A 24,005-nucleotide genomic window follows, 5' to 3' on the forward strand; every position below is an offset into this window, starting at 1 on the left:
CTGGGCCCCAGCGAGGCAGGGGAAGCACCTCGCTGCAGACTCCCTTTGGCCTCCCCCAGCCGGGACCGCTCCCACTTTGCTGTGGGGGCGCACACGGCGCCCCCGCCCCCGACTTCCCCGCCAGCAGCCGCTGCCCGCAGCCCTTCTAGCCGGGCCGCCTGGGGCCGCGCCCCCCTCCGCTTTGCTGCGCCATCGACGCCAGCGGGGACAGCCCCCTGCTACTGGCAGCCACTGAACCAACAGGCGCCCCCACGATCCCGCCTCAAGCGCGGGATCCCCTCCCTCCCCGCCGCGCCTGCGCACAGGGAGCCCCTTCCCCGCACCGGGCCACCCAGCCCCCCTGCGGCCTGGGCAGGCGGGAAATCCCGGAGCGCAGAGGCGCCCTCCGGCCAGCAGGTGGCGCCGCCTCCGCCCGCCCCGCTGCGTGCGTGCGAAGGAGCAGGGCGGCCGGCGCGGCGCTGAGGGAGGTACCGGCGCGGAGCGGGGCCGGTGGCGGGGGTTAGGAGTGGGGCCCGCGCGGGGGTTGTTGAGGAGCGGCCGGAGCCGCCATCCACCCGCAGCAGCTGTCACCCGCGTCCGGGCGGGGAGCGGGGGCTCGCCACGGCCTAAAGCAGGTCGGTGGGGCCGGGCCGGGCTGGGGGAGCTCCGGGAGCCGCCGCCCACAAGCCTCCCGCCTGGTGCCTGCCCGGTAGCTGGTAACCGGCCGGGGGCACCGGCCTGGCGAGGCGCTGGCGGGGGCAGGCCCCGTATTCACAGCGGCGGCCTAACCGCTCCGGGATACAGGCCCGCCCGCCCCCAGCGCGGAGAGGGCCGCGGTAACCAAGCCGGCGCCCACCCCCCGCGCGGCGGTAGCAGAGCCGATGCTGCCTGGAGCGGGCGGCCCGGGGCCAGAGCCTGGTTTTAGCCCCTGGTGTCAGAAACGTCCCTGCCCAGTGCGCGGCTGCCCTAGAGGGGAGGCAAGAGAGCAACTTTGCGCTGGTCGCGTGTCTCCGCGCTCTAGGCGGAGAAGCCGCTCCGCGCACGGGGTGGAGGGGCGCCCTTCGCAGCCGCGGCCAAAGCACAAGTAACAGGCGGAAAGCGAATTCCCAACCTGCCAGGCGAACTTGGAGGTGCAAAGAAAACTGAGCCCCTCCCTAAACGTGTGGAGCTGGGCTTCGTACTGCAGCGTGCGGGAGATGGAAACCTGCCCCAGAACATTAAGTATGTGAATACTAAGGGGGCAGAGGCATTTCCTTGTCGTTTTACCAAAAATGCAACTGATGATAATAGTCCAACTTCTGTTAGCTAGTTCTACATGCATCGATTTTTAGATGTTTTTAATTGGATAATCTCAGCCATACAGAAGTGAATAGTCCTGCACTGGTAGAGGAATGACTAGATGACTGAGTGAGTCTTCTCTTCTATAGTCTATGGGCTAAATTCTGCCGGTATTCTGGAGCCCCTTTACAGTTGCAGAGCAACATAAAGGGCAGCCCCAGGCCCTGGAAAATATTCCTGGTGTCTTCAGTGGTATAGAACTTCCAAAATAGAGTTGTGCCGCTTCCTTCTCACAATCCTCAGTGCAGCTGAGGGAACGAGAGCACACCATACAGTTAAGCCTATCCTTGGGTATGAAGCAAAACTCCTAGAGGACTGTTGCATTTGAGCATAATTTAGAACTATTTTCCAGCAATTGTAGGTCAAGAATGATGAAGATTTCTGCCCCGTTGTTTTTAATAGCTTTGAGCACTATTTTTACATCATTAACAGCTTATCTGTGCAGGGAAATGGGACAGAAAAAGTTATTCTGCAATAGGACCTTATATGAATATTTATTCCAGAATAAGACTCTTCAATACAGAGCTGTTCCAGAACAGTTATTGTGCTTTAAATGCACAATATTCCTTATTCTAGAATAATTTCCCTATGTAGACAAGCCCTAAATCTCGCATTGTGGGAGCTCACGTTAGCCCCCCCTCATTTCTTCCATTGAAAGCAGCTTTCCACCTTTATATTATTTTTAATACCTGTGATGGGGTGCACTTTCATGAGTGCCACTGACAGAGCACATGTTCCTGCACACTCTGGTGGCTCTTCAGTGACTCAACCCTCTGGTAGAGTCACACCCTGTCTGTATGTGAAACAGAACAAAGGTGACCCCTTCCAGGGGGCAAGTCCAACAAAGGCCTTGCTCAGTGGCTTCTGTAATGTCTCTCTCTATTTGTCCCTGCTTTAGACTAAACCAGTGCCCCAGAACGCCTTCCTTGGAGGCAATATCTTCACCCATTTGTGGCCTTTCTGGCCCCAGCTCTACAGCTAGACCACTGTGTGTCAGTTCCTTCTCTAGTATGTCTCATTGTCCAGGCTGCTTCTCCCAGTGCCTGTTGAGAGTTGAAGGAGACACAGCCCATGGAACCTGTAGTTACCAGTTGCCTGCAATGCCCCTTTAAATATCTGTGTTACTGCTTTAATTCCCTGCGTTCTTCCCCCATGGCTCCAGAACATTTTTCACCTTTTATCTCAGGGCCAAGTCCTACCAGCCAGCCCAGGGCATCATCTGCTGCCCTGCAGCTCTAGTAAGCCACTCAATTCTCTCTTACTATGCAGCTCTTCTTATGCTAGGCTGCTGGGCCCTGATTGCCTGTGTCCCACATAGCTGCTCTAGGTAGAGTGAACGACCTCTCTATTGCTCTTTTCTGGGTCTGGTTATGGCAGAACCACAAAGCCTCCAGGAGTGGGCCTCGGAACGTAGTCTACCCTGTCACAATACCAAAATAAACAACACCTGGTTGTATTTTGTTTTGGGTGGTTTTCCTACTATTTAATGCTGTTTTTAATCCCTAAATTACTTCATCAGCTTATTTTCAAGTGTTTTCTAAAAATCTTGTGTGAATTGTGAGGGGCTAATAATAGATCAAAACAAGTTGTGAGAAAGTCTAATATTTTTGGTCAGTGGCACCAGAAAAGATCAAATAAAAATTTATGTAAAAGTGATACCATGAGTTTTGCTCTTAGCTTGAAAGACAGAAAGGAGGCTAACACAGGGAGAAGGAAAAGAGATACTAAAAAGTATAATATGAAAAATTGCAGCAACCAGCATTCTTGATGACATTGGAGAAGAATTTTTTTTTTGTCACAATAGCTCTAAGTGCTGTGACTATATTTTGTGTACAGTTTCAAACTATTCTTTCTCATGTTGAAGTTGCAAGAAGACAGGGTTTCTGGGCACAGCTAGAGAAATCCAGGGTACCTTTGCTTAAAATCCAGGCTACTTACAGCCCCAGGATTTCCTTTTCACTAAGGCACATGCTACCAGCCAAAACAGCACCACTACCAGCCCCACTGGCCAGCCAGAAGCCACACAAGCAAAACCACAGAATTTGTTTCCTGCTCTACCAGCCCAGACCAACAACCCCCAACTTAAGGTGAGAGGCTCTTAAGCCTGTTTCACCCAACACCATACAGATTCTTCCAGACCCCAAAGGGCCCAACCCCAGACCCTGAGTCAATATATGTTTGGATTTTATCCAAATCAACACACTCACCAGTTCTTTAGATCTAATATCTAAAGGTTTATTAATAAGCATAAAAGAATGAATGGGGTTAGAGTGGCGAACTGTTAAAGTAATACTTTACATACATCAGTTATAGCTATCTGCAGGCCAGTGATGTTATATGCTGATTCTTGGAAGTACTTGTAAGTATCCTTTTGAGTGATGGGCCACCAGTCCAGACAGGCTTAACTCATGAGGACTGAAGAACAAAGGATGTTTCTGCCAGGGCCCATCTTATAGTTTACTATATGGAGAGGGAAAATTCTGTTCTGCCATAGGTCTTGGCTTACCACCCAACCCGATGGGTCACTGTGCTGTGTTGACATTCGATGCAGGCCCCCAGAGGAAAATCTCACCTTCATGAAATGTGTATTGGCCGTCTGGACCTCTGCTCAGTTTGTTGTTCTGGCTCGGGTAGAAACCCATGTCCCATTGTGAACCTTAGCATTGGAACATTTCTAATACAGCCATGGAGCTAACATCTCTAACGTTACATCCAGATATAGCACAGACATACATGTAGCATACATAGATTCAGGGCATTATCAGCTTTCATTAGACGCCTCACACGCTTGCCTCCGCCGTGCCCCCTGGCATAATATTTGGTGTCAACAGATAAAATGGGCACATAAAATGGCTTCCACACCCATATAAAATCCTGTCTCATCACAGATGTGAATTACCTCTCAACGGGTTTTTAGGAAACCTGGGTATTGCTCTTCATTCTTTTGGTACTAGCAATTCTAGGGCGTTCTGATTAGTTTTAAAGCTTCATTTTTCTCATGCAACTGTCATTTAAATCAGTTCATATCCTGAAAATCTTACAGTCCAATATGCTATTCCTGCATATGTTTATGTAGGTGCTTAACTTTATGCCTTTATGCCAGCAAGACTACTCATGTATACAGTTAAACGTGTAAATGTTGGCAGGGTCAAATTGCACGTGAAATGTGGTGGGAGAAGGAACACATCGAACAGATATGTTTTACAAGTGCTACCTTTTAAAAATCGAGTAAAATATCACCAACGCCCCTTTAGACCATTGGTCTTATTAATTGCCAAACCTATTTGGTCTTGTGTCAGAAGTGCTTTGATAGCAGCAGATACTGCACGTCAACAGATACTGAAGGCTAAATATTGTTTTTATTTTGCCATGACTTCTTGTGCTATCCGAACCTTTGATTTTGTGTAATTTATTGAATATGTTGAGTAACTAGATAGAAGAATACCAAATGTTAAGCTTATAACTAATTATGAGAACTGCTAACCAAATGAATGCACAGGAGAACTAAAACTTCTTTTTAGAGGGAAAAATATTAACTTTGAAATACTGTGGTAAATGCCCTAGTTATGTGGCCATTGGGTTCATCATGGGTTGAGTGAATTTTGATTAAATAACCTGCCACTCACTTAACTATAATTATAACATGCCTATTATTTTATTAAATATTCTTACAGCCATGGAAGAAGGTATGACTTCAGTTTAGTGAAGAACGGTGAAGCCATTCCAGAAAGGCTCTGACTTTAAAATAATTGTCTATATTTTTATTTGGCTTTTTAATAGATGCAATTCAGAGCGCAGTCTTGTCTTTTGTGGTTTAAAAATCCATCGTCGATACAAACATTTGAAAGTCATAGCGTTCACAATCCACTGGCAAGTGGGATACTTTTGCTGGTGAGCGTAGGACCCAAAGGTATCAATTTTTCCAGAATTTAAGCTTTATTTTTTAAAAAATGAATTTTCTACCACTTACCATTGTGAACGTTACCATCCAGTTGTGAACTGAACGTAAGCTGATTGTCTCCCTGAATTTTTACAAATTTAACAAGCATCAGAGTAGAAATAAAAGAATCTGGTCATTTTCATTGTTACTGTTCAGAATCTTGTAAACTGAAGTGTAATGCTCAAGAATCATATCAAAATCATGTTTCTCTTGCCTGGAAAAGCTGTATCATCACCAGAGACATACGTAAGGAAAGGGGAAGAGATGTGGTGGAGAGGAAGAAGCAGTTAGAGAAAGGCTGAGTAGGAGAGACCCCTTCTGATAGCTCCAGGTATTCTTTAGGGGAGGAGACAACTTTTCTTCAAACTTCCAGCTCAATTATAGAGCTTCAGTTTTATGGGGAACCTCCTAGTTAGCAGGTGATTATAAAAGATAGAATTCCTTGTTAGAAATCCTGCCACCCTCACTGGTATCTGGGACTTTTTACCAGAGCACTGTCCTTCTAATTTACTCGTAAGGCTGTCCCCTTGCGAGCTTTTTGAATTCTTGGTTTCCTATAACAACCATCATGACAACTCGTAATAATTGGAATATTTGTTGTGAATGACACTATGGTGTATAAGTGCAAGTAACAGGCAATCTCAGCAGAATGGCTAAAGACTCCATGGACACAGAGACTAAGCTGTCTGTTCACCCCTGCAGGTTCTCCCTCCCCACTGAGCTGAGGGAAACTGTTGGGTGGGGAAGTGGTTACTGCTGTTGGCTTGTTGTGTCTGTTCTGAGGATAAGTAGATTTTAGTTTTAACTCAGTCAGCTTGGCACTTTCCATGAGTTATAAACTATACATATAAGGAAACAAAACTGAATTGTTAAGTTTTATTTAAACTTTAGAATCATGTAGTTTATTTTAAAATGGAGTGAGGAATCTTTTCTGGGTCAGGGCCACTGACTGGTAGACAAATCAGTTGGGGACCACAGAAGCGAGCGAAAAATTGTGGGCCATGAGGTCTGAGCAGGAGGGAGGGTACAGGAATCGGCTGAGAATTGGGGGTCCTGGGTGGAAGGGAGAGTGCAGGAGCAGGCTGTGAATTGCAGTGGGGGAAGGGAGGGTGCAGGAGCAGGTTGGGAATTGGGGGGTCTGGGTGAGAGGGAGGGTGCAGGAGTTGGCTGGGGGTGTGGATCTAGGTGAGAGGGAGGGTGCAGGAGGGTTTAGGGTGTTGGTGAGGAGTCTGGGAGGGGCCAGAAGCAGGGTGCGGGTAGGGAGTCCAGTTGGGAGGGGGTGCAGAAGGGAGGTGTGAGTTCTGGATGGGTGGGGATGGTGGGTTTGGGGTGAGGTGCCTGGAAGGGACGTGCAGGTGCAGGGTGCCGGTGGGGCACTCGGGTAGGAGGAAGGGGGTAGGAGTGGAGGTCTGGCTGGGAGGGAGGTGCATGGGGTCTGGGCAGCAGGGGTGCACTTACCTTTGCAGCATCCTTGGACACACATAACTCTGCGTCCCCTGCCCCTGCTCCCAGGCACCACTCAGGCTATTGCTGCTCCCACTCCACCCCCACTAGGAGAACAGCAATGACTGGCACCAGACCTGCTTCCCGCTCCCCAGCCACCAACCCCCAGCAGAGCCTGCAGTCTGGACTTGGATTGTGGCTTCTTGGTCCAGCCTGCGAGACTCAGGGTTCCACACCCTTTACAGGCTGGATTCTGTGGGAGGGAGCCCCACGCCTCGGTGTCTGGATCCAGACAAGCTGCAGTCTGGATTCAGATTGTGTGCCAGGTGGTCCCTTCCTCTGTTTTAAAAAGTCACAGGAGAGCACAGAAGTCAACAAGTGATTCAGTGACCTACTACGCAGGCATCAGAGATGTCGATTTATAACTAAGTCCCAGCATTGCTGGGCTGGCAAGTCTGGGGGAGTATGCTCAGATGTCTCCTGCTCCTTTCTGTCTGTTGATTCACTCTCTCCCACGCATTAATTCTTCTAGGATCAATGTTGGCAGACTAGTCTGGCAAGAACTGTTGCTTGTCTACGTGGAGAAACAGTAGCAAGTAATTATTCTAGAAAAAATGTCCACATGGGGGAATTATAATGGCAGTCTGTGTTGCTCAGTTTCCCTACGTATACAAGTGCGGAAGACCCCTGACTTACACGATTTTGACTTACGCGTTTCTGCCAATAACACGAGTCGAAATTATGAGTGGCAGGGAGCCAGGAACCAAGCGGCAACCTGGTTTCCAGCTCCTCTCTGCTTCCAGGAGCTGGGAAAGTGGCCAGCACTGCTGCACCTGGCTCTGGGCTCCCTGCTGCTCACAGGAGCAGGGATCCAGGCGCAGACAGGAGAGGGGAACCTGAAGCAGGGCCTCTCCCCAACCAGGTCCCGACTTACGTGTGGTTGCCCAGGAATGCAACCTATGCGTAAGTCAGGGATCTACTGGGCTATGTTAACCAGAAGGGCGAGCATTCATACTGTAATGGTGGTAGGAGAACTGAGGGCAACAGACAATCTCTGATGAAAACAAAAGTAATTGAAACAACTCGCAAATTTTGGGATCTGTGGTTTGCAAAGGTTTTGAGGGGGCAGTTTATTTCGCAGAAATTAAAGTATACAGTGAACAGTTTAGTTAAGTCTGTATATAAAGACTCCTCCTGCTGTAATCTGGTGACTAGAAACTTGTTTTAAAAAACAAGGAGTCCTGTGGCACCTTATATACTAACACATGGGAAAAGGTGCCATAGGACTTCTTGTTGTTTTTGAAGATACAAACTAACATGGCTGCCTCTCTGATACTTGTTTTGTTTTGCGTTCCATAGCAACTTCCTGGATGGGTGATTCTTCGGAAGCAGTTAAGAGGTGAAGCTTGAGCAAATAGCTGTAGTTTATAATCCTGTTGAACAGGTTATAGGTGAGTCTCTCTGTCTAACCTGAAAAACAGGAATAATTTTTAATTTGATAGCTTTTATGTTTTTCTTTACTGATTTTTCTAGAAAAATACAAAACTATCAAAGATAATACTTAAAAAAGACATAAATTTCCTCAGCAATCATTATTACTGTCACCGGGGGGAAAGAGAGAGAATTTAAACACCATGTGCTTGCTTTATGAGTTTGTTTCTGTTTTTTTAAATTTTGACACAGGAAAGGATAAGTGCTTAACATCAGTAGGTACCCACTAGAAATGTAGCCTAAAAATGTTGTGCCATTGCATCATTTCATGCCAAATGATGTGGCCTGTCTTTGAATAAATAACCTGATCTGGTGAAAGAATTTAAGTAACATTTTGCTGATAGAGATTTACCCATTTCTTAACAGATGTATTTTAACCCATGATAAACTGATTCCATTGTCAGAAGTCTAGTAAATAATTATGTGTGTGTCTTTACTGATGTGTAGTAAGAGCTATAAATCAGATGGTGTCAGTTTCATGATCTTTCCTGGTAAATAAGCATATTAGTAATAAGCACCTATTGTAAACAAGCACAACAATACGTTTTTTGTTTTTAAAGTTTTTACTGAAGAATATAAAACACACTGAATGTACAATGCACAAATTTAAGATGGATTCACTAACCTAAATTTCCCCTAATATGACGTGATTCTGTTTGTTAGCTGTTAAATGGGCTGAATGTTGTAAATGCCGGTGAGAACATGGAAGCCTATGAACGGGCCTAGAGAAGCTAACTGTATGGGTAGGAGATTTTAACTAGAAAAATGTCAACACAAATGTTCAGATGGAAGTGCACGTCAGGTTGTAATCCTCCTAGCTATGACATGAAAAGTGATACACAAAAAATGGAAGAAAAAGGCAATATAGTAATATAAAGTTTATGTGCCTGACTGGTTTGTAATTCACAATGGACAACGTTATGCCAGATATACCCAGGACACTCAGTCCTGACACTGAAAGGCAGTATGTCTCTCTGCTTTAGTTACTTCAGGGTATTGAAGCTGTTGAAATATGTGAACTATTCCTCTAAAAACGGGGAGAAGTAATCTTGGTGGTTTGAAGAAAACTGATCTTATCTTGAGACCTGTGTCCCAAGGCCAAGCCTCCAATATTAGTAGAATAGGATCAAAGATCAGACAGGATAACGACTATTAGCATAAGTGATTAGATACGTTATAGTACAAAGTTCCTGTACTACTGGGCAATGCACTTTTGTTTTTAGACGTAAATGGACAGAGAGTCTTGTAACTGTGCTGCAGAAAGTTACTCTCTACCTTTCCAAGAGTTAGTTTGGATTTCAGAATCACCTTTAATGCACGTAGTAATTTAAACTCTTAACACATTTTTTTTCAAGAAAACAGACACAAGCAATAAGAAATAGCAATGGGTTATATACCGTTTGCTTCAGCTGTATGTAAACTCAGCAGGTCACATGGTGGTGCCTGTCATCCACGTGCAAATGGTACTTAGGCAATTTGAGAATAATTTACTTATTAGAGAAATGATTTCTGAGGAACAGTTGCTCACTGCTACTCGTCTCCTATTGCACAAGAAACTCTAGAAGCTGCAAGTTCAAGATGAAATGCATCAAGAGCTGAAAATAATTATCAGTAGCTTTTAAACAGAAATAGATGTTGCAGTGACCTTGAACTAACTGCTGGAAGTCCTTGTTTAGCATTTCTGCAATATATCAGCAAATAGAGAATTTGCATAAAGATTTCTGAGTAAGAAGATATTTATATATATGGAGAGTGTTATTCAAATAACTTGCGTTAAGACAGAAGTGTTACAATTTATGTCGTAAGCTAGTAAGCACTGTTTCAACTTCTATATTGAGGTTAAACATATAAATATGTGTTCCATTTCCCTCAGTTATTGTATGCAGTTTGCATGAGACAATTGCAATGAATAAGGCTGCACATAATTGGAATAGGTGTGTTCAGCCTCACTCTAAATTAGGCTCCTCACTGACCACTCCCCATCCAAAGGATGAAAATGGGAAAGATTCAGAAATGGTTTTTAAAGGTATCCATTAAACTGAAATATTCTGAAAAAATTCTGTCTGTGAAAATACCTTGGTGCAACTGATTTACATGTATGTGGTTAGTAGGGGAAATGTTTTTAAATTCCTTCATAAGCAAAACTCTGATGTTACATTCTTTTCTGCAACAGAGCAAGATCTGATTTTGGAGGGGGATACAGTAAATTATACTGTAGTGGGCGGTATTGTTGTCTATTGAATAAATTACTGGACAGAAGGAAGAAATCTGGGTTCTGTCCCTGACTCTGCTGCCACTGACTGAGTTGCTGAACAGCCAAGACACTTTCACTTGCTGTTTCTCTGTTTAACCATGTGTAAAATGAGGATAATTGTACTTACCTCCTTTGTAAAGCACTTCGCAATCTATAGATGGAAAATGCTATGTGAGAGCTGGATAATATTATTGTATGCCAAAGTTTTTTTCAGTGTGTGGTTGTTTTTAAAGTCAAGATAGCATAGCTGTAAATCTCACACATCCATGTTTCATATTGTTGAAGGAAAATGGAAATGATTACAATAGACCCCCGACTTATATGGAGGTTGCATTCTTGCGCAACCCCCTGTAGTCAAATTTCACCTAACTCAGGGGAGCCAGGCAACTGACCAGCACAACAGTGCTGGTCAGTTTCCTGTCTTCTGTGAGTGGGGGGCAGCCCAGAGTCAGACTCTGGGGTGCCTGCTGCTAATAGGCAAGGGGAAACTGACCAGCGCTGCTGCACTGGGCAGTTTCCCAGCTTCCCTGAGAGGCGGGCAGCCTGAAGCCAGGTGCCAGCTCCCTGCCACTCAGAATCACATTGATCTGAGATTCATGCAACTTGAGTACACATATCTTGGGATTCTACTGTACATCTAACGGTGGTACCTTGCTGACTGGAAGATTCCTGTTCTAAACTGGATTTTCAGGTCCCAGTTAGTAGAAGGGAATCAACACTTGAGCCCCCTTAGTGTGCAGCAAATAACTTAAGTGGTACTGCTTTTGCATACATCCCATTTGAGAAAATACAAACTGATAGCAGGGCATTAAAAATAATCATGTGGGGAAGAGGGTTTTGCCTATGAAAGCTCATGTTAGTCTCTAACTTGCCGTAGGACTGCTTGTTGTTTGTGCAGCTACAGATTAATACAGCTGTCCTTCTGAGACTGACCATCTCATACGGCATGCCAGGAACATGGAAAGTGGAACTTCTGGGAAAAGAGCTAAAGGAAGGAGTAAGGGAAAATGCCAAGTGCTGTAGATTAGTGAATTGATTTGTAAATTGTGAACTCTGTATCTGACAGGTGTTCAGACCCACCCCTTCATGGGATTGGTTCCAGCTATACAAGAAGTTGCCTCCCACAATAATTCTGTTTCACTGAATAGTGGAACGAAAAATCCAGTGGGAGATGGGGGAAGGAGGGAGAGAGTGCAGTATACATAGCTTTCAGAGAAGCTGAGTGTGAAACTGTGGAGTTGTCTCCCTAATGAAAAAATGATAATGGACCTTACCATTTTCAGAACTAAATGTAAAATTCATTTGTTCAACTTAACTTTTCCTCAATGTCTACGTACCAAAGAAATCCACTTGCAAACACATCCTGTAAACCGATCAAGGAATTTCTCCTAATTGCCAGGAAGAAAGAAAAGGGAAGGGAGCTATTTGTTTCTATTTTTAAATACTTGGGAGATACTCATATTCAGCAGCAAGAGAGGAGAGATCATTTAGGTACCTAAGAGTGTGTGTGTTTTGTCTCAGGTATAAAATTATGTAATTATAATTTTATTTTTATCTTGCATGCATATATAGATATGGCTTGTCCTTGTCTTGCTGTATTTTATATGCAATCCCAGATGAACAGAAAACCTCACTTTCAGGGGATGTGGGCACACTGCTATAGCAAATTGCTTAAGATGGATGCTTTGTTACTTTTAAAAAAAGAGAGAGGCTATACAAGCCAGTGTCAATTAAATATCGTAAGGCCGTGTCTACACTTACAAAAAACTTGTAATGGCCATGCTAATGGCCAAATCAAAGAATACTAATGAGGCACTGAAATGAATATTCAGCACCTCATTAGCATGCTGCCAGGCCGCAGTTCGCTCACCTGCGGCTCATCTACACAGGGGTCCTTTTCGAAAGGACCCTGCCAACATCGAAATCCCCTTATTCCTATCAGCCGACAGGAATATGGGGATTTCGATGTTGACAGAGTCCTTTCGAAAAGGACCCCCATGTAGACAAGCCCCAGGCGAGCAAACCGTGGCACTTTTGAAGTGCGATGGCCGGTGGCATGCTCATGAGGTGTTGAATATTCATTTCAGCACCTCATTGGTATTCTTCGATTTGGCCATTAGCATGGCAATTTCGAAGTTTTTTGTAAGTGTAGACATAGCCTAAAAGTATATGACAGATGAGCAGAAGATTATATGTAATTCAAGAGCTGAAAAATGAAGAGCTTATATGTAAGCAATATACCAGTTACACAGGTTGAACCGCTAGTCCAGCACCTTCAGGACCAGATCGGTGCCAAACCACACGTGGTCTATTTTGTCTGGCAGCATTGTCAACACTTCCACTGCTTACTGGGGTTCTTAGAAGACATTTAGGGATAAATTAGATGTAAACAGCAGCACAGAACACTAAGGCTGCATCTACACTAGCAAGTTCTATCAACAGAGAGTCTACACGCACAAAAAGCATTCTTTTGAAAGTAAATCAAAAGAATGGGATGCTCCTTTTGAAGTGGGTCTTCCATTGTTGTTTGAGGAGGAGTATCCCCTTTCGAAAGAAAACATATGTAGACACTCTGAAAGCCCTTTCTTTTGAAAGAGCAATCATCATGGGGCCTGATTTTTTGATCCCTGGCCTGTTCCTTTGAAAGAGAGGGGGCTGTGTGGATTATGTCTTTCAAAAGAACAGCTCACTCTTTAGATCCATGCTTTTGTGTGTGGGGGCATTCTTTCGAAAGAAGTTTTTTCAGAAGAGATCTTCCAGAAGAGCTTCTTTCAAAAGATCTCTCTAGTGTGTACAGCCTGAGAGCCAGGACTGGGGACTGTAACAGATTTTATGGAACTATGGGAAACTTGGCCACACCAGTGATAAGTGTACATCTAGCTAACTGAAATCATGCTGGACCCACAGATGTTGCCGGACAAGAGAGTGCCAGATTAGAAAGGTTCAGCTTCTATTAATCTCCATCAGAATACATTGACTTGTGGACATATTATAAATATCCCATTACTCCTAGTCAGAATATTGCCAGTGTTAACTCACTGGCACACTTACTCTAGGAGTAAATAGTAGTAATTAATGTTGGGGAGTCTCATTCAGTGGTACCATATGATTGCATCCAGTTGATCTATTTATAAAGAGCTAAGGTAGCATCAGTTACTCTCGTTCATTTTCTGAGAGATGGTGTGAGCGTTCCTAGTTTTCCTTCCTCACCCCCAGTCTGTCAGCGCTGATACATTATGGGTGCAACTGCCTGGCTGGCTAGTAAGGTTTAGCCCCTCATAACCTAGTTTTCTGTGATTAAAAAATCTCAGCTATTAAAATAAAAATGTGTTTTCTCCATAATTCAAATGAAATCTTAATTTAATTTCCCTTTAATCACAATATAGATAGGTATCAACTGAACACAGTGTTTTACTGATACACCATAGAGCACCATTTATCTGAGCCTCCATTATTTGGTCAGCCCCTGGCAGCAGGTGGTTTGGTTAACATGTAGAATGGGAATATGGAGGCTTTAGTAAGTGGGGTTCTGCAGTATGTTAATTTAAAGCACAATCAGCAAGAAGGGAAAGTTGTGTGCGTTGAATAAGTGACACTAATAATTTCAATAAAGCTTAGTTAATAGTTAATGTTTTTATTTTTTTCATGCAATATAAAAATAAAGATTCTCTAAAAGTGCAAATTGCACATTTTTCTGTGGCAAATGGATTTCTAGGCTCCCTGACCATAACTAATATATTTGTGATGCTGTAGTGAGTCAGTGTGGCCTCCTGCTGACTCAGAGGCAGAGGAGACTGCGTAGAGGCCCTGGTGGGCGGGCCCGGAGCCAGAACACCAGTGGTCCGCCCCTCAGAGGGCGGGGCCCAGGGCGAGAAGGGCCAAGGGCAGGGCTCGGGACCCATTAAAGCCTGAGCGTCCGGGCAGGGAGGACACGCCTGCACGAGCTCCCCGGCGCCAAGAGCAGAGGGCCTGTCGCCGCCCGGCCGGGCCGGAGGAGCAAGCCCCCAGCGGCCCCAAACAACCACGGATCCAGATGCCCCAGGGGGACTACCCGGACTTCCCAGACCTGCCAGGACCCTCACGCCGGCGGAGACCCCCTGCCTTGGAGGAAGCCCTGGACGCGGCGAGGGTGAGCGACTCCGAGGCCCCAGGAGCGGCCTGCCCCAGAGTCCCGGCGGACCCCTGCAGCCCCCAGGCCCAGGATCGCCTCGGGCCCACCATGCTACCGCCGCCTGACTATCCCAATGACATCGACGTGAGCTACTGGCCGGAGCCCCTGAAGGTGGACGATTTGGAGGAGACTGACCCCGCGGGAACCCCTGACCAGATGGACTGGGACCTTCCCCTGGTGGAGGTAGAGGTAGGAAGTGGCCCGGGGAACGACGCTCCCGATCCCATGGCAGTGTGTTGCGGCCTGGATCCCCACTGCCGTGGTCGTGTGTGAGCGACCCCAGGGCCCCGGGCCGGGTTGCAGTGGAGTGGGAGGGCCTGAGACCCCCTACCCCCTCCTTGACAGGGCCAGCCCTTGCTGGGCCTGTGCTCAAACCCTTGTGCTGTTGCCCTGCCCCAGACTGAGGGCTGGGCCTGTGCTCAAACCCTTGTGCTGTTGCCCTGCCCCAGACTGAGGGCTGGGCTTGTGCTCAAACCCATGTGCTGCTGCCCCGCCCTGAACTGAGGGCTGGGCCTGTACTGTGTTGCAGCTGTGAACTGCTGCCCCGCCCTAGACTGAGGGCTGGGCCTGGACTGTATTACTATTGTGAACTGCTGCCCCGCCCCGAACTGAGGGCTGGGCCAGTGTTATAACCCTCTCTTTGGGTTGCTGCCTGCCTTAGGCCAAGGGCTGGGCGTCCCAGGACTCCTACAGATGCATATGAGAAAGTGGGAGAACTTGTCTACTGTGTAGTTGTGTCCCCATGATCCAACCATTTCTTTGCTTCTGCTCTGATTTTTGTATATTGAGAAATACAAAAAGAAAAACATCTGTTTGTTGCAAAATAAAATTACCCAGAGTTGACAAATTCCAAGCTTATAAGCTGCATAAGATTTGACATATTGTGGTTAGTAGAGGGATTTGACGTGCTAAAGATAATTCCTCTCTTCTGTTTCCGCAATATCTTGTCTGTCTAGGCACAAAACATGCAAAAGAAAAAAGCTTGACCTAGTAGTATTGTTACAAGCAAAAGTACTGACATCAAGCTTCTAATAAATAAATGTAAATAACTTTTTCAACCATCTAGGTTTAAGGATCCCACCGGTATCCTCTGAAGGCAAAATCCTATTTTCTGAAGAACAAATTGAGGTTTTTGTTTTTTTAAACTGTTGTTATGTTTGTGCAACGTTAAGATTTTAAAGTGATTAAAGTATATCTAGTATACGGAATGCTAATGTGCAAAATGCATCTTTGTGAGTGTTAGCTTGCTGGGAAGGGTAATGCTGAAGAAGACACAGTTGTGCCACTTGAATTCTGGAGGGGAAGCAAGCAAAATGTAGATTACTGCAGAGTGGTGTTCCTCAACATTTTTTATAAAGTACCCTCTCCCCCCCGCCCCCCAAAAAAAATTACATCAAGTTCCTACAATTTTCAGACTCACAATTTTTTTCTACCATCGCAACACATTTGTTTAAACAATGTTAATTGTAACTTCAAAAACAACAAGAAGTCCTGTGGCACCTTATAGACTAACAGATATTTTAGAGCATAAGCTTTCATGGGCAAAGACCCGCTGTTTGTTGGAAGAAATTGCCTGTGGGCAATAAACTTGCTATCATACTTACGACTGTGCAAAAAAGATAAATAAAAGAAATCAGATGAACATAAAGTAAGACCAATTTTTTATCCATAAAAAACGGATGGGAAACACTGAGCTAATGTACCCTCTGGAAGAGCTCTGAGCACCCCCGGGGTACACATACCTCTGGTTGAGAACCACTGTTGTAGAGCCTTGGCCTTGCAACCCGGCAGAATTCTTATAGTGCTTCAGTTGGAAGTACCAGATAGGTTCTATGTTCCTTAATTGCACTGTCCATATTTGGATAAAATGAAAGCAGTTAGTACCCTAAAGGGAAACAGTATTGTACGAACTATGTTATACCTTCCATTGTTGGAGATGATTGGGGAAAAGAGTGGTTTCAAGTAGGCTGTAAATTATCCCCTACATAGATAGTACTTGCAGACTAAAAGAATGTATTCTGCACAGGGGATGACTAATTAAGACATTCTTTATGTAGCTGTTCAGGGCCAGGAGCTTATTCCCCATCTCTCCCTCTTCCAAACCTGAGATAAAAAGTTAGTTTTGTCTGTTGGCCTAGATAAATTAAACTATGTTGATACATACATTTTGTGAGCAGAATTTGTCCAGATGTGAAATGCCAGCTCATGAGATGTAAATAATACTTGTAAATTTGATGAGACTGAAATATGATAGTCTCATAATAACAATAGCATTCAAACAAAGGCGTATGTATTGTCAGTATTGCAGAATGATTAATCTGAAGCACAAAGAAGAAGCTATAAAGCATGAGCTCCCCAAAAGTGGGGCATGTCTAACATTCTTTGGCTGCTGGACATATTTCCATTCTTCCAGCCAAGTGAGTGTGCTTGGATGGGAGGATGCCTTATATAGGCAAGATAATTAAAGTATTTACGTATGCTATCCAACAGGTTCACATAGCTGATCCGAATCCTGCTTATAATCTGCTAGAGCTGTGAGCATGGAGTAGTAAATGTCCATGATCCATCATTCTTCTCCATGCCCACCAGAAGAATTCTAATCCAAGTCTTAGGGCTCTTTTAGCTCTGTGAATGTAATTGCATCCTCTATGACTTTGTGATTCTCTCCTTACTCCAGTCTGTTCAGAATTCTTCCGGTATTTTCCCTGTCCACCACCTGTACTACATCACTTGTGTGTTCAAAGCTCTTCACTGACTACTCTGCTTTCCAGTTCAAGTTCAACTACTGCAAGGCCCTGCACAGTTCTGCTCCCATCCTCTTCCTCAGCCCTCGTGTCTTTTTATCTCCCCCCCCATGCCCTCTTGTACCAATGACTCCTCCTGCTCAACCATGCTCTTCCTCCTGTCTTCATTTTGCTTTCATGCCTCTACCCTATTGTCCCTCTTGCATGAAATAACCTTATTTGGTCTTGTGAGCCAAACATTCGCTCTCTTCCCATTCAAATCTGTCCTTAAAACTCACTTCTTCCACAATACCAATTATCTCTGGTTAGTCAGTTGAACTATATTTCATCAGATAATAATTAGCAAAAAATCTGTGGAGCAACCAATTTCTTACCTTATACTTTTAGGCCCAAACAGCAAAGCAGACATTATCTTTAAAACCTTTGGGACTACTCATTGCTTTGCTGGGTGCTGGGGCCTAGTTTGGATATTACACCCACAGCAGTTCTAGATCCTCCTCTACCATTATTATCCTCCACTGTCTAGCTGCACTATCTTTTTGTCCTTTGTCTAAGTTAATTTCTTCTAGGTAGAGACCTGAGTTTTATTGTTGATTGTGAAATACTGTACCCACCTATGATGCTGTAGAAAAATATTCTGCTGAAAGGTGAACTGGATGGTGGCTAAATAATGTAACTTCCTGGCGAGAGTGAAGGAGTTAAAGCTCACAATAACAATGACTTTTTCAGCATCTGTCGTTGTGTACTGAAGTTCAGCTGTAAATAAGAACAGATAAATGAAAGAGGAAATCCTATTAGCGACTTCATTAAGGCTACATCTACACTTGCTAAAATCTTCAAAATGGCTGTGCTAATGGCCAAATTGAAGAATATTAATGAGACGCTGAAATGCATATTCAGCGCCTCATTAGCATGCCACTGTCCACGGCACTTTGAAAGTGCCCTGGTTCACTTGCTGGCGGCTCATCTACACGGGGGGTCCTATTTGAAATGACTCCGCCAACACTGAAATCCCCTTATTCCTATTAGCTCACAAGCTGGACATAGCAGAGTTTCCTTTTTAATATAAAAACTATAGCGCATGATCTCTTCCTCTGTGGCATTTACCTAGTGTCTTCCATTCATTGTGATGCTTCAGTGCAATCCTCTGAAGTAATAAATCTATGCATTTCTGTACCAACAGGTATGAATATGATTAAAAGGAGCATTATCTTTGTATCAGAAAAGGCTGCAGCATATTAAAATGATATGCAGTGCACAATGATTTAAAAGCTTATATCCATAAACTACTTTGCATTTTTATTTCAAAAAGCATTTAAAAGGTATTTGTGTTATATTTATTTCGCTTCACTGTCATTTCATCTCCTTTTTAACTGCAGGTTTGCCACATACTCCAGACAGAAGTGGAACAATGTCCTATGTTTTTGTAAATGATTCTTCCCAGACAAATGTACCCCTCTTGCAGGCTTGCATTGATGGGGATTTTAACTATTCCAAGCGGCTACTGGAGAGTGGCTTTGACCCAAATATTCGTGACAGTCGTGGCCGAACTGGTCTCCACCTTGCAGCAGCCAGAGGAAACGTAGACATATGTCAGTTGTTACACAAATTTGGTGCTGATCTACTGGCCACTGATTACCAAGGTAACACTGCCCTTCACCTTTGTGGGCATGTGGATACCATACAGTTCCTAGTCTCTAATGGACTCAAAATTGATATTTGGTAAGTTTGTCGTCTCTTTTTTAACCACTTTATAGTATATTAGTCTCTCTCTCAGAAGTATTTTGCACAAATCTGTTGCCTGATACAAATGATTTAATGGTAAATTCAGTAAACTTTTTTTTTCTTTTTTTTAAATGCAAGTTATGGGGAGGGGTGAAGCATGGGTTCACTCCTAGCTTCTCGTGAGCATCATGAAAGACAGTTAAAACAAGATGATGTTGGGTTGCTCAGAAGGTGAGGTCCTACTATTCTCTTTTGGCCAGACAGCCAGGAACAGGACGTTGGCATCACAGAACAGTTAAGAATAACCATAGAATCATAGAACGCTGGGACTGGAAGGGACCTTGAGAGCTCATCGAGTCCAGCCCCCTGCCCTCATGGAAGGACCAAGTACTGTCTAGACCATCCCTGATAGACACTTATCTAACCTGTTCTTAAATATCTCCAGAGATGGGAGATTCCGCAACCTCCCTTGGCAATTTATTCCAGTGTTTGACCACCCTGACAGTTAGGAACTTTTTCCTAATGTCCAACCTAAACCTCCCTTGCTGCAGGTTAAGCCCATTGCCTTTTGTTCTATCCTCGGAGGCCAAGAAGAACAAGTTTTCTCCCTCCTCCTTATGACGCCCTTTCAGATACCTGAAAACTGCTATCATGTCCCCCCTCAATCGTCTTTTTTCCAAACTAAACAAGCCCAGTTCTTTTACCCTTTCTTTATAGGTCATGTTCTCTAGACCTCTGATCATTCTTGTTGCTCTTTTCTGGACCCTTTCCAATTTCTCCACATCTTTCTTGAAATGTGGTGCCCAGAACTGGACACAATACTCCAGCTGAGGCCTAACCAGCACGGAGTAGAGCGGAAGAATGACTTCTTGTGTCATGTTTGCTTTTTTTGCAACAGCATCACACTGTTGACTCATATTTAACTTGTAGTCAACTATAACCCCTAGATTCCTTTCTGCCATACTCCTTCCTAGACAGTCGCTTCCCGTTCTGTAAGTGTGAAACTGATTGTTCCTTCTTAAACGGAGCACTTTGCATTTGTCTTTATTAAACTTCTTCCTGTTTACCTCAGACCATTTCTCCAATTTGTCCAGATCATTTTGAATTTTGACCTTATTCTCCAAAGTAGTTGCTACCCCTCCCAGCTTGGTATCATCTGCAAACTTACTAAGCATATTTTCTATGCCAATATCTAAATTGATGATGATGATATTGAACAGAACCGGTCCCCAAACAGACCCCTGTGGAACCCCACTTGTTATACCTTTCCAGCAGGATTGAGAACCATGAATAACTACTCTCTGAGTACCGGTATCCAGCCAGTTCTGCACCCACCTTATACTAACCCCATCTAAGTTGTATTTGCCTAGTTTATTGATAAGAATATCATATGAGACAGTATCAAATGCTTTACTAAGGTCTAGGTATACCACACCTACTGCTTCTCCCTTATCCATAAGACTCGTTATCCTATCAAAGAAAGCTATGAGATTGGTTTGACATAATTTGTTCTTTACAACTCCATGCTGGCTGTTCCCTGTCAGCTTAACACCTTCCAAGTGTTTGCAGATGATTTCCTTAATGACTTGTTCCGTTATCTTTCCCGGCACAGAGGTTAAACTGACCAGTCTGTAGTTTTCTGCGTTGTTCTCATTCCCCTTTTTATAGATGGGCACTATATTTGCCCTTTTCCAGTCTTCTGGAATCTCTCCTGTCTCCCATGATTTTCCAAGGATGACAGCTGATGGTTCAGATACATTCTCTATCAGCTCCTTGAGTATTCTAGGATGCATTTCATCAGGCCCTGGTGACTTGCAGACATCTAGGCTACGTCTACACTAGCCCCAGACTTCGAAATGGCCATTCAAATGGCCATTTCGCAGTTTACTAATGAAGCGCTGAAATGCATATTCAGCATTTCATTAGCATGCGGGTGGCCGCGGTGCTTCGAAATTGACACAGCTCGCCGCCGTGCGGCTCGTCCCAACGGGGCTCCTTTTTGAAAGGACCCTGCCTACTTTGAAGTCCCCTTATTCCTATGAGCAGATGGGAATAAGGGGACTTCGAAGTAGGCGGGGTCCTTTCGAAAAGGAGCCACGTGGCAGCGAGCTGCGTCAATTTCAAAGCGCCGCAGCCGCCCGCATGCTAATGAGGCTCTGAGGCGCTGAATATGCATTTCAGCACTTCATTAGTAAACTGCGAAATGGCCATTTGAATGGCCATTTCAAAGTTTGGGGCTAGTGTAGACATGGCCCTAACTTTTCTAAGTGATTTTTAATTTGTTCTTTTTTTATTTTATCTTTCTAAATATAACCCTTCAGCGCTAGCATTCACTACGTTAGGCATTCTTTCTTCAGATTTTTCAGTGAAGACTGAAACAAAGAAGTCATTAAGCATCTCTGCCATTTACAAGTTTCCTGTTACTGTTTCTCCCTCCTCACTGAGCAGTGGGCCTACCCTGTCCTTGGTCTTCCTCTTGCTTCTAACGTATTTATAAAAAGTTGTCTTGTTTCCCTCTATGCCTGTAGCTAATTTGAGCTGATTTTATGCCTTTGCCTTTCTAATCTTGCCCTTGCATTCCTGTGTTGTTTGCCTATATTCATCCTTTGTAATTTGTCCTAGTTTCCATTTCTTATATAATTCCTGTTTTATTTTGCGATCGTGCAACATCTCCTGATTAAGCCAAGGCAGTCTTTTGCCATATTTTCTATCTTTCCTGTGCAAAAGATAACAGGGGGTTTTAGAATTTTCTGTTCCACATTCCTAATGCTTTGATTGACTACCATAAAAATAAAGAAAATCCAGTAAATGTGCAACAGTCCTCCTGTACTTTTTTGGCTGTGACCACACTAGGCCCTCCTTCAGAGGGGCTATGGTAATGTGGCACATTGGAATATGTTAATGAGGCACTTTCAGGAATATGCAGTGCCTCATTAGCATAATGTTGGCCACACACACTTTGAAACTGCCCGTTTCGAAATGCATGCCACCTGTGTAGCCGGGGGCCTTTTGAAACGACCCCCTGATTTCAAAAGCCCCTTCCTCCTGAAACCAAATGGGAAGAAGGGGCTTTTGAAATCAGGGGGTCATTTCGAAAGGCCCCTGGCTACATGGACGGTGTGCATTTTGAAACCAGAAGTTTTGAAGCACACACAGGCACTATTATGCTAATGATGTGCTGCATAGTCATGGCAGCGCCTCATTAGCATATTCCGAAGTGCCACATTACCATAGCCTTTGGGTGACAGCTACCTTTCAGTGTTTCCCCTTTCTCAAGTCAATTGTTCTTTTAAATAGTATATATTCTTTCTTCCTAGCTCCCAGCAGCCCTCAGATGCTAGTCTCCAGACACAGGCTCTCACAATAACAAACAATTAGCTGTTTGATTGAGTACAGTTAAGTTAGTCACGATCATATTGTTCTTAAAACTTTGTGCACATGTATGTTATCAGGGGGGAAAAATGGCAGCCAGCAGCAGAGCTAGCAGCTCTTGTAGGCCCTGGAGCAAGGTGGAAGAGGCACCAGGCTCAGGGCCCAGGGCATTTGGCCCTCAGTGCTGCCCAGTCCACAGTGCTGGCCACCTTCCCCTCCCCCGCGTTACACACACACCCCTTCACAGCTGGGCAAAGCTGCTGGTAGGCCCAGAGTTCCAGCCACCACTGCCCTGGCCCCTTTGAAACAATGGGTCCTACAGCAATTACGCTGCCTCCTCCCCCATGATCAGCAGGCCTGGCAGCCAGCAATCATTTTAGGCCCTTGGTCTTTCTGTTCATCTTTGATTATTGGAGCTGCCCCATTATCTCTTATCAGCAAGATTAATTAGTGGCTGACCCAGAGTCACAGTGTGAGGTTTTTCCCCTTCCTTCTTTATCCCAAACACCCATTTTCTGGTCTACTCTCCTACTTGGTTTGTGTTTTTCAAAGGCAGCAGTAGGAGGATTTACTCATCATGTGTTTTATTTATTGCTTAATATTCTGTGACTCAGAGAGAATAAAGATCTTTGAAGCAATTTAATTTTCAAACAGTAATTGTATGAAGTCTTACACACTGATATAAGTATATTGTTAGTTTATTTTTGTCACAGCAGTATCCAAAGACTTCAATCAAGATAAGATTCCATTATACTAGGTTTCTTGACTTTTATCAAGTGTAAAATATTATAGGGTTGTGTGCTTTTAAAAATAAACCATATTGAATTTTTAATACCATTCTCTTTTATTTCTTTTACTAAGAATAGTTTACTAGTCCATATAGCTAGAAAACAGTTCTAAATTTACAGTACATTTTACATTGCATGCTTATGCAACTTCATCCAGTTGTAGAATTCTCATTTTATATGTTGTTTTTGTACGTCCCTGTTTTGGTGGACACTATTTTAGCAATCACCAAGGTGCAACACCACTTGTTTTGGCAAAACGAAGAGGAGTTAATAAAGATGTGATTCGATTGCTGGAGTCTTTGGAGGAGCAAGAGGTGAAAGGATTTAACAGAGGAGCTCATTCTAAGATGGAAACTATGCAGACTGCAGAAAGTGAAAGGTATTACAAGACAGATAGTTTCTGAAAAAAGCATATATAAAGTATATCTTTGTTGCTGAATTAATTTTTTTCTGCTAGATACATGAGTTGACATGTTTGTTCCTCAGAATGGAACAAAACATTTATAAACAATACTTTTCATAAGAACTTTCAATAGAAAAGTTTGATTATTTTTTAATTTCTAGTAAAATAAGTTTTAAAACAACTAAGTGTTCCACTACAGAATTTACAACCCAAATATAGTACCATTTTACTGGTGCAAGATATTCTAAAAGTGAAATTCACTAGAAACTGGTTATCATCTGGACCCTGAACATCCTGCAGCATTACTCTCTAGAAACTAAGGGTGTGTCTACACTGAAATTAAATACCCGCCACTGG

General features: G+C 44.1%; 1 protein-coding gene across 8 annotated transcripts in view; it reads left to right on the forward strand.

Annotated features, from left to right (window-relative positions):
• The first annotated feature begins 409 nt into the window (after positions 1–409).
• The window catches only part of ANKRD46 (ankyrin repeat domain 46), a 32,943-nt gene continuing 9,347 nt past the window's right edge, over positions 410–24,005 (forward strand). Inside the window, exons 1-5 of one of the 8 annotated variants that reach the window (XM_074986855.1) lie at positions 634–1,200; positions 5,481–5,588; positions 8,060–8,151; positions 18,740–19,082; positions 23,466–23,624. In XM_074986855.1, the coding sequence (XP_074842956.1) occupies positions 18,772–19,082; positions 23,466–23,624 (470 nt within the window). In that variant the 5' untranslated portion in view covers positions 634–1,200; positions 5,481–5,588; positions 8,060–8,151; positions 18,740–18,771. The other 7 variants (XM_074986854.1, XM_074986857.1, XM_074986853.1 and 4 more) reach the window with 7 other exon arrangements.

The sequence above is a fragment of the Carettochelys insculpta genome, chromosome 2 (assembly GCF_033958435.1).
Source record: "Carettochelys insculpta isolate YL-2023 chromosome 2, ASM3395843v1, whole genome shotgun sequence".
Lineage (NCBI taxonomy): Eukaryota > Metazoa > Chordata > Testudines > Carettochelyidae > Carettochelys > Carettochelys insculpta.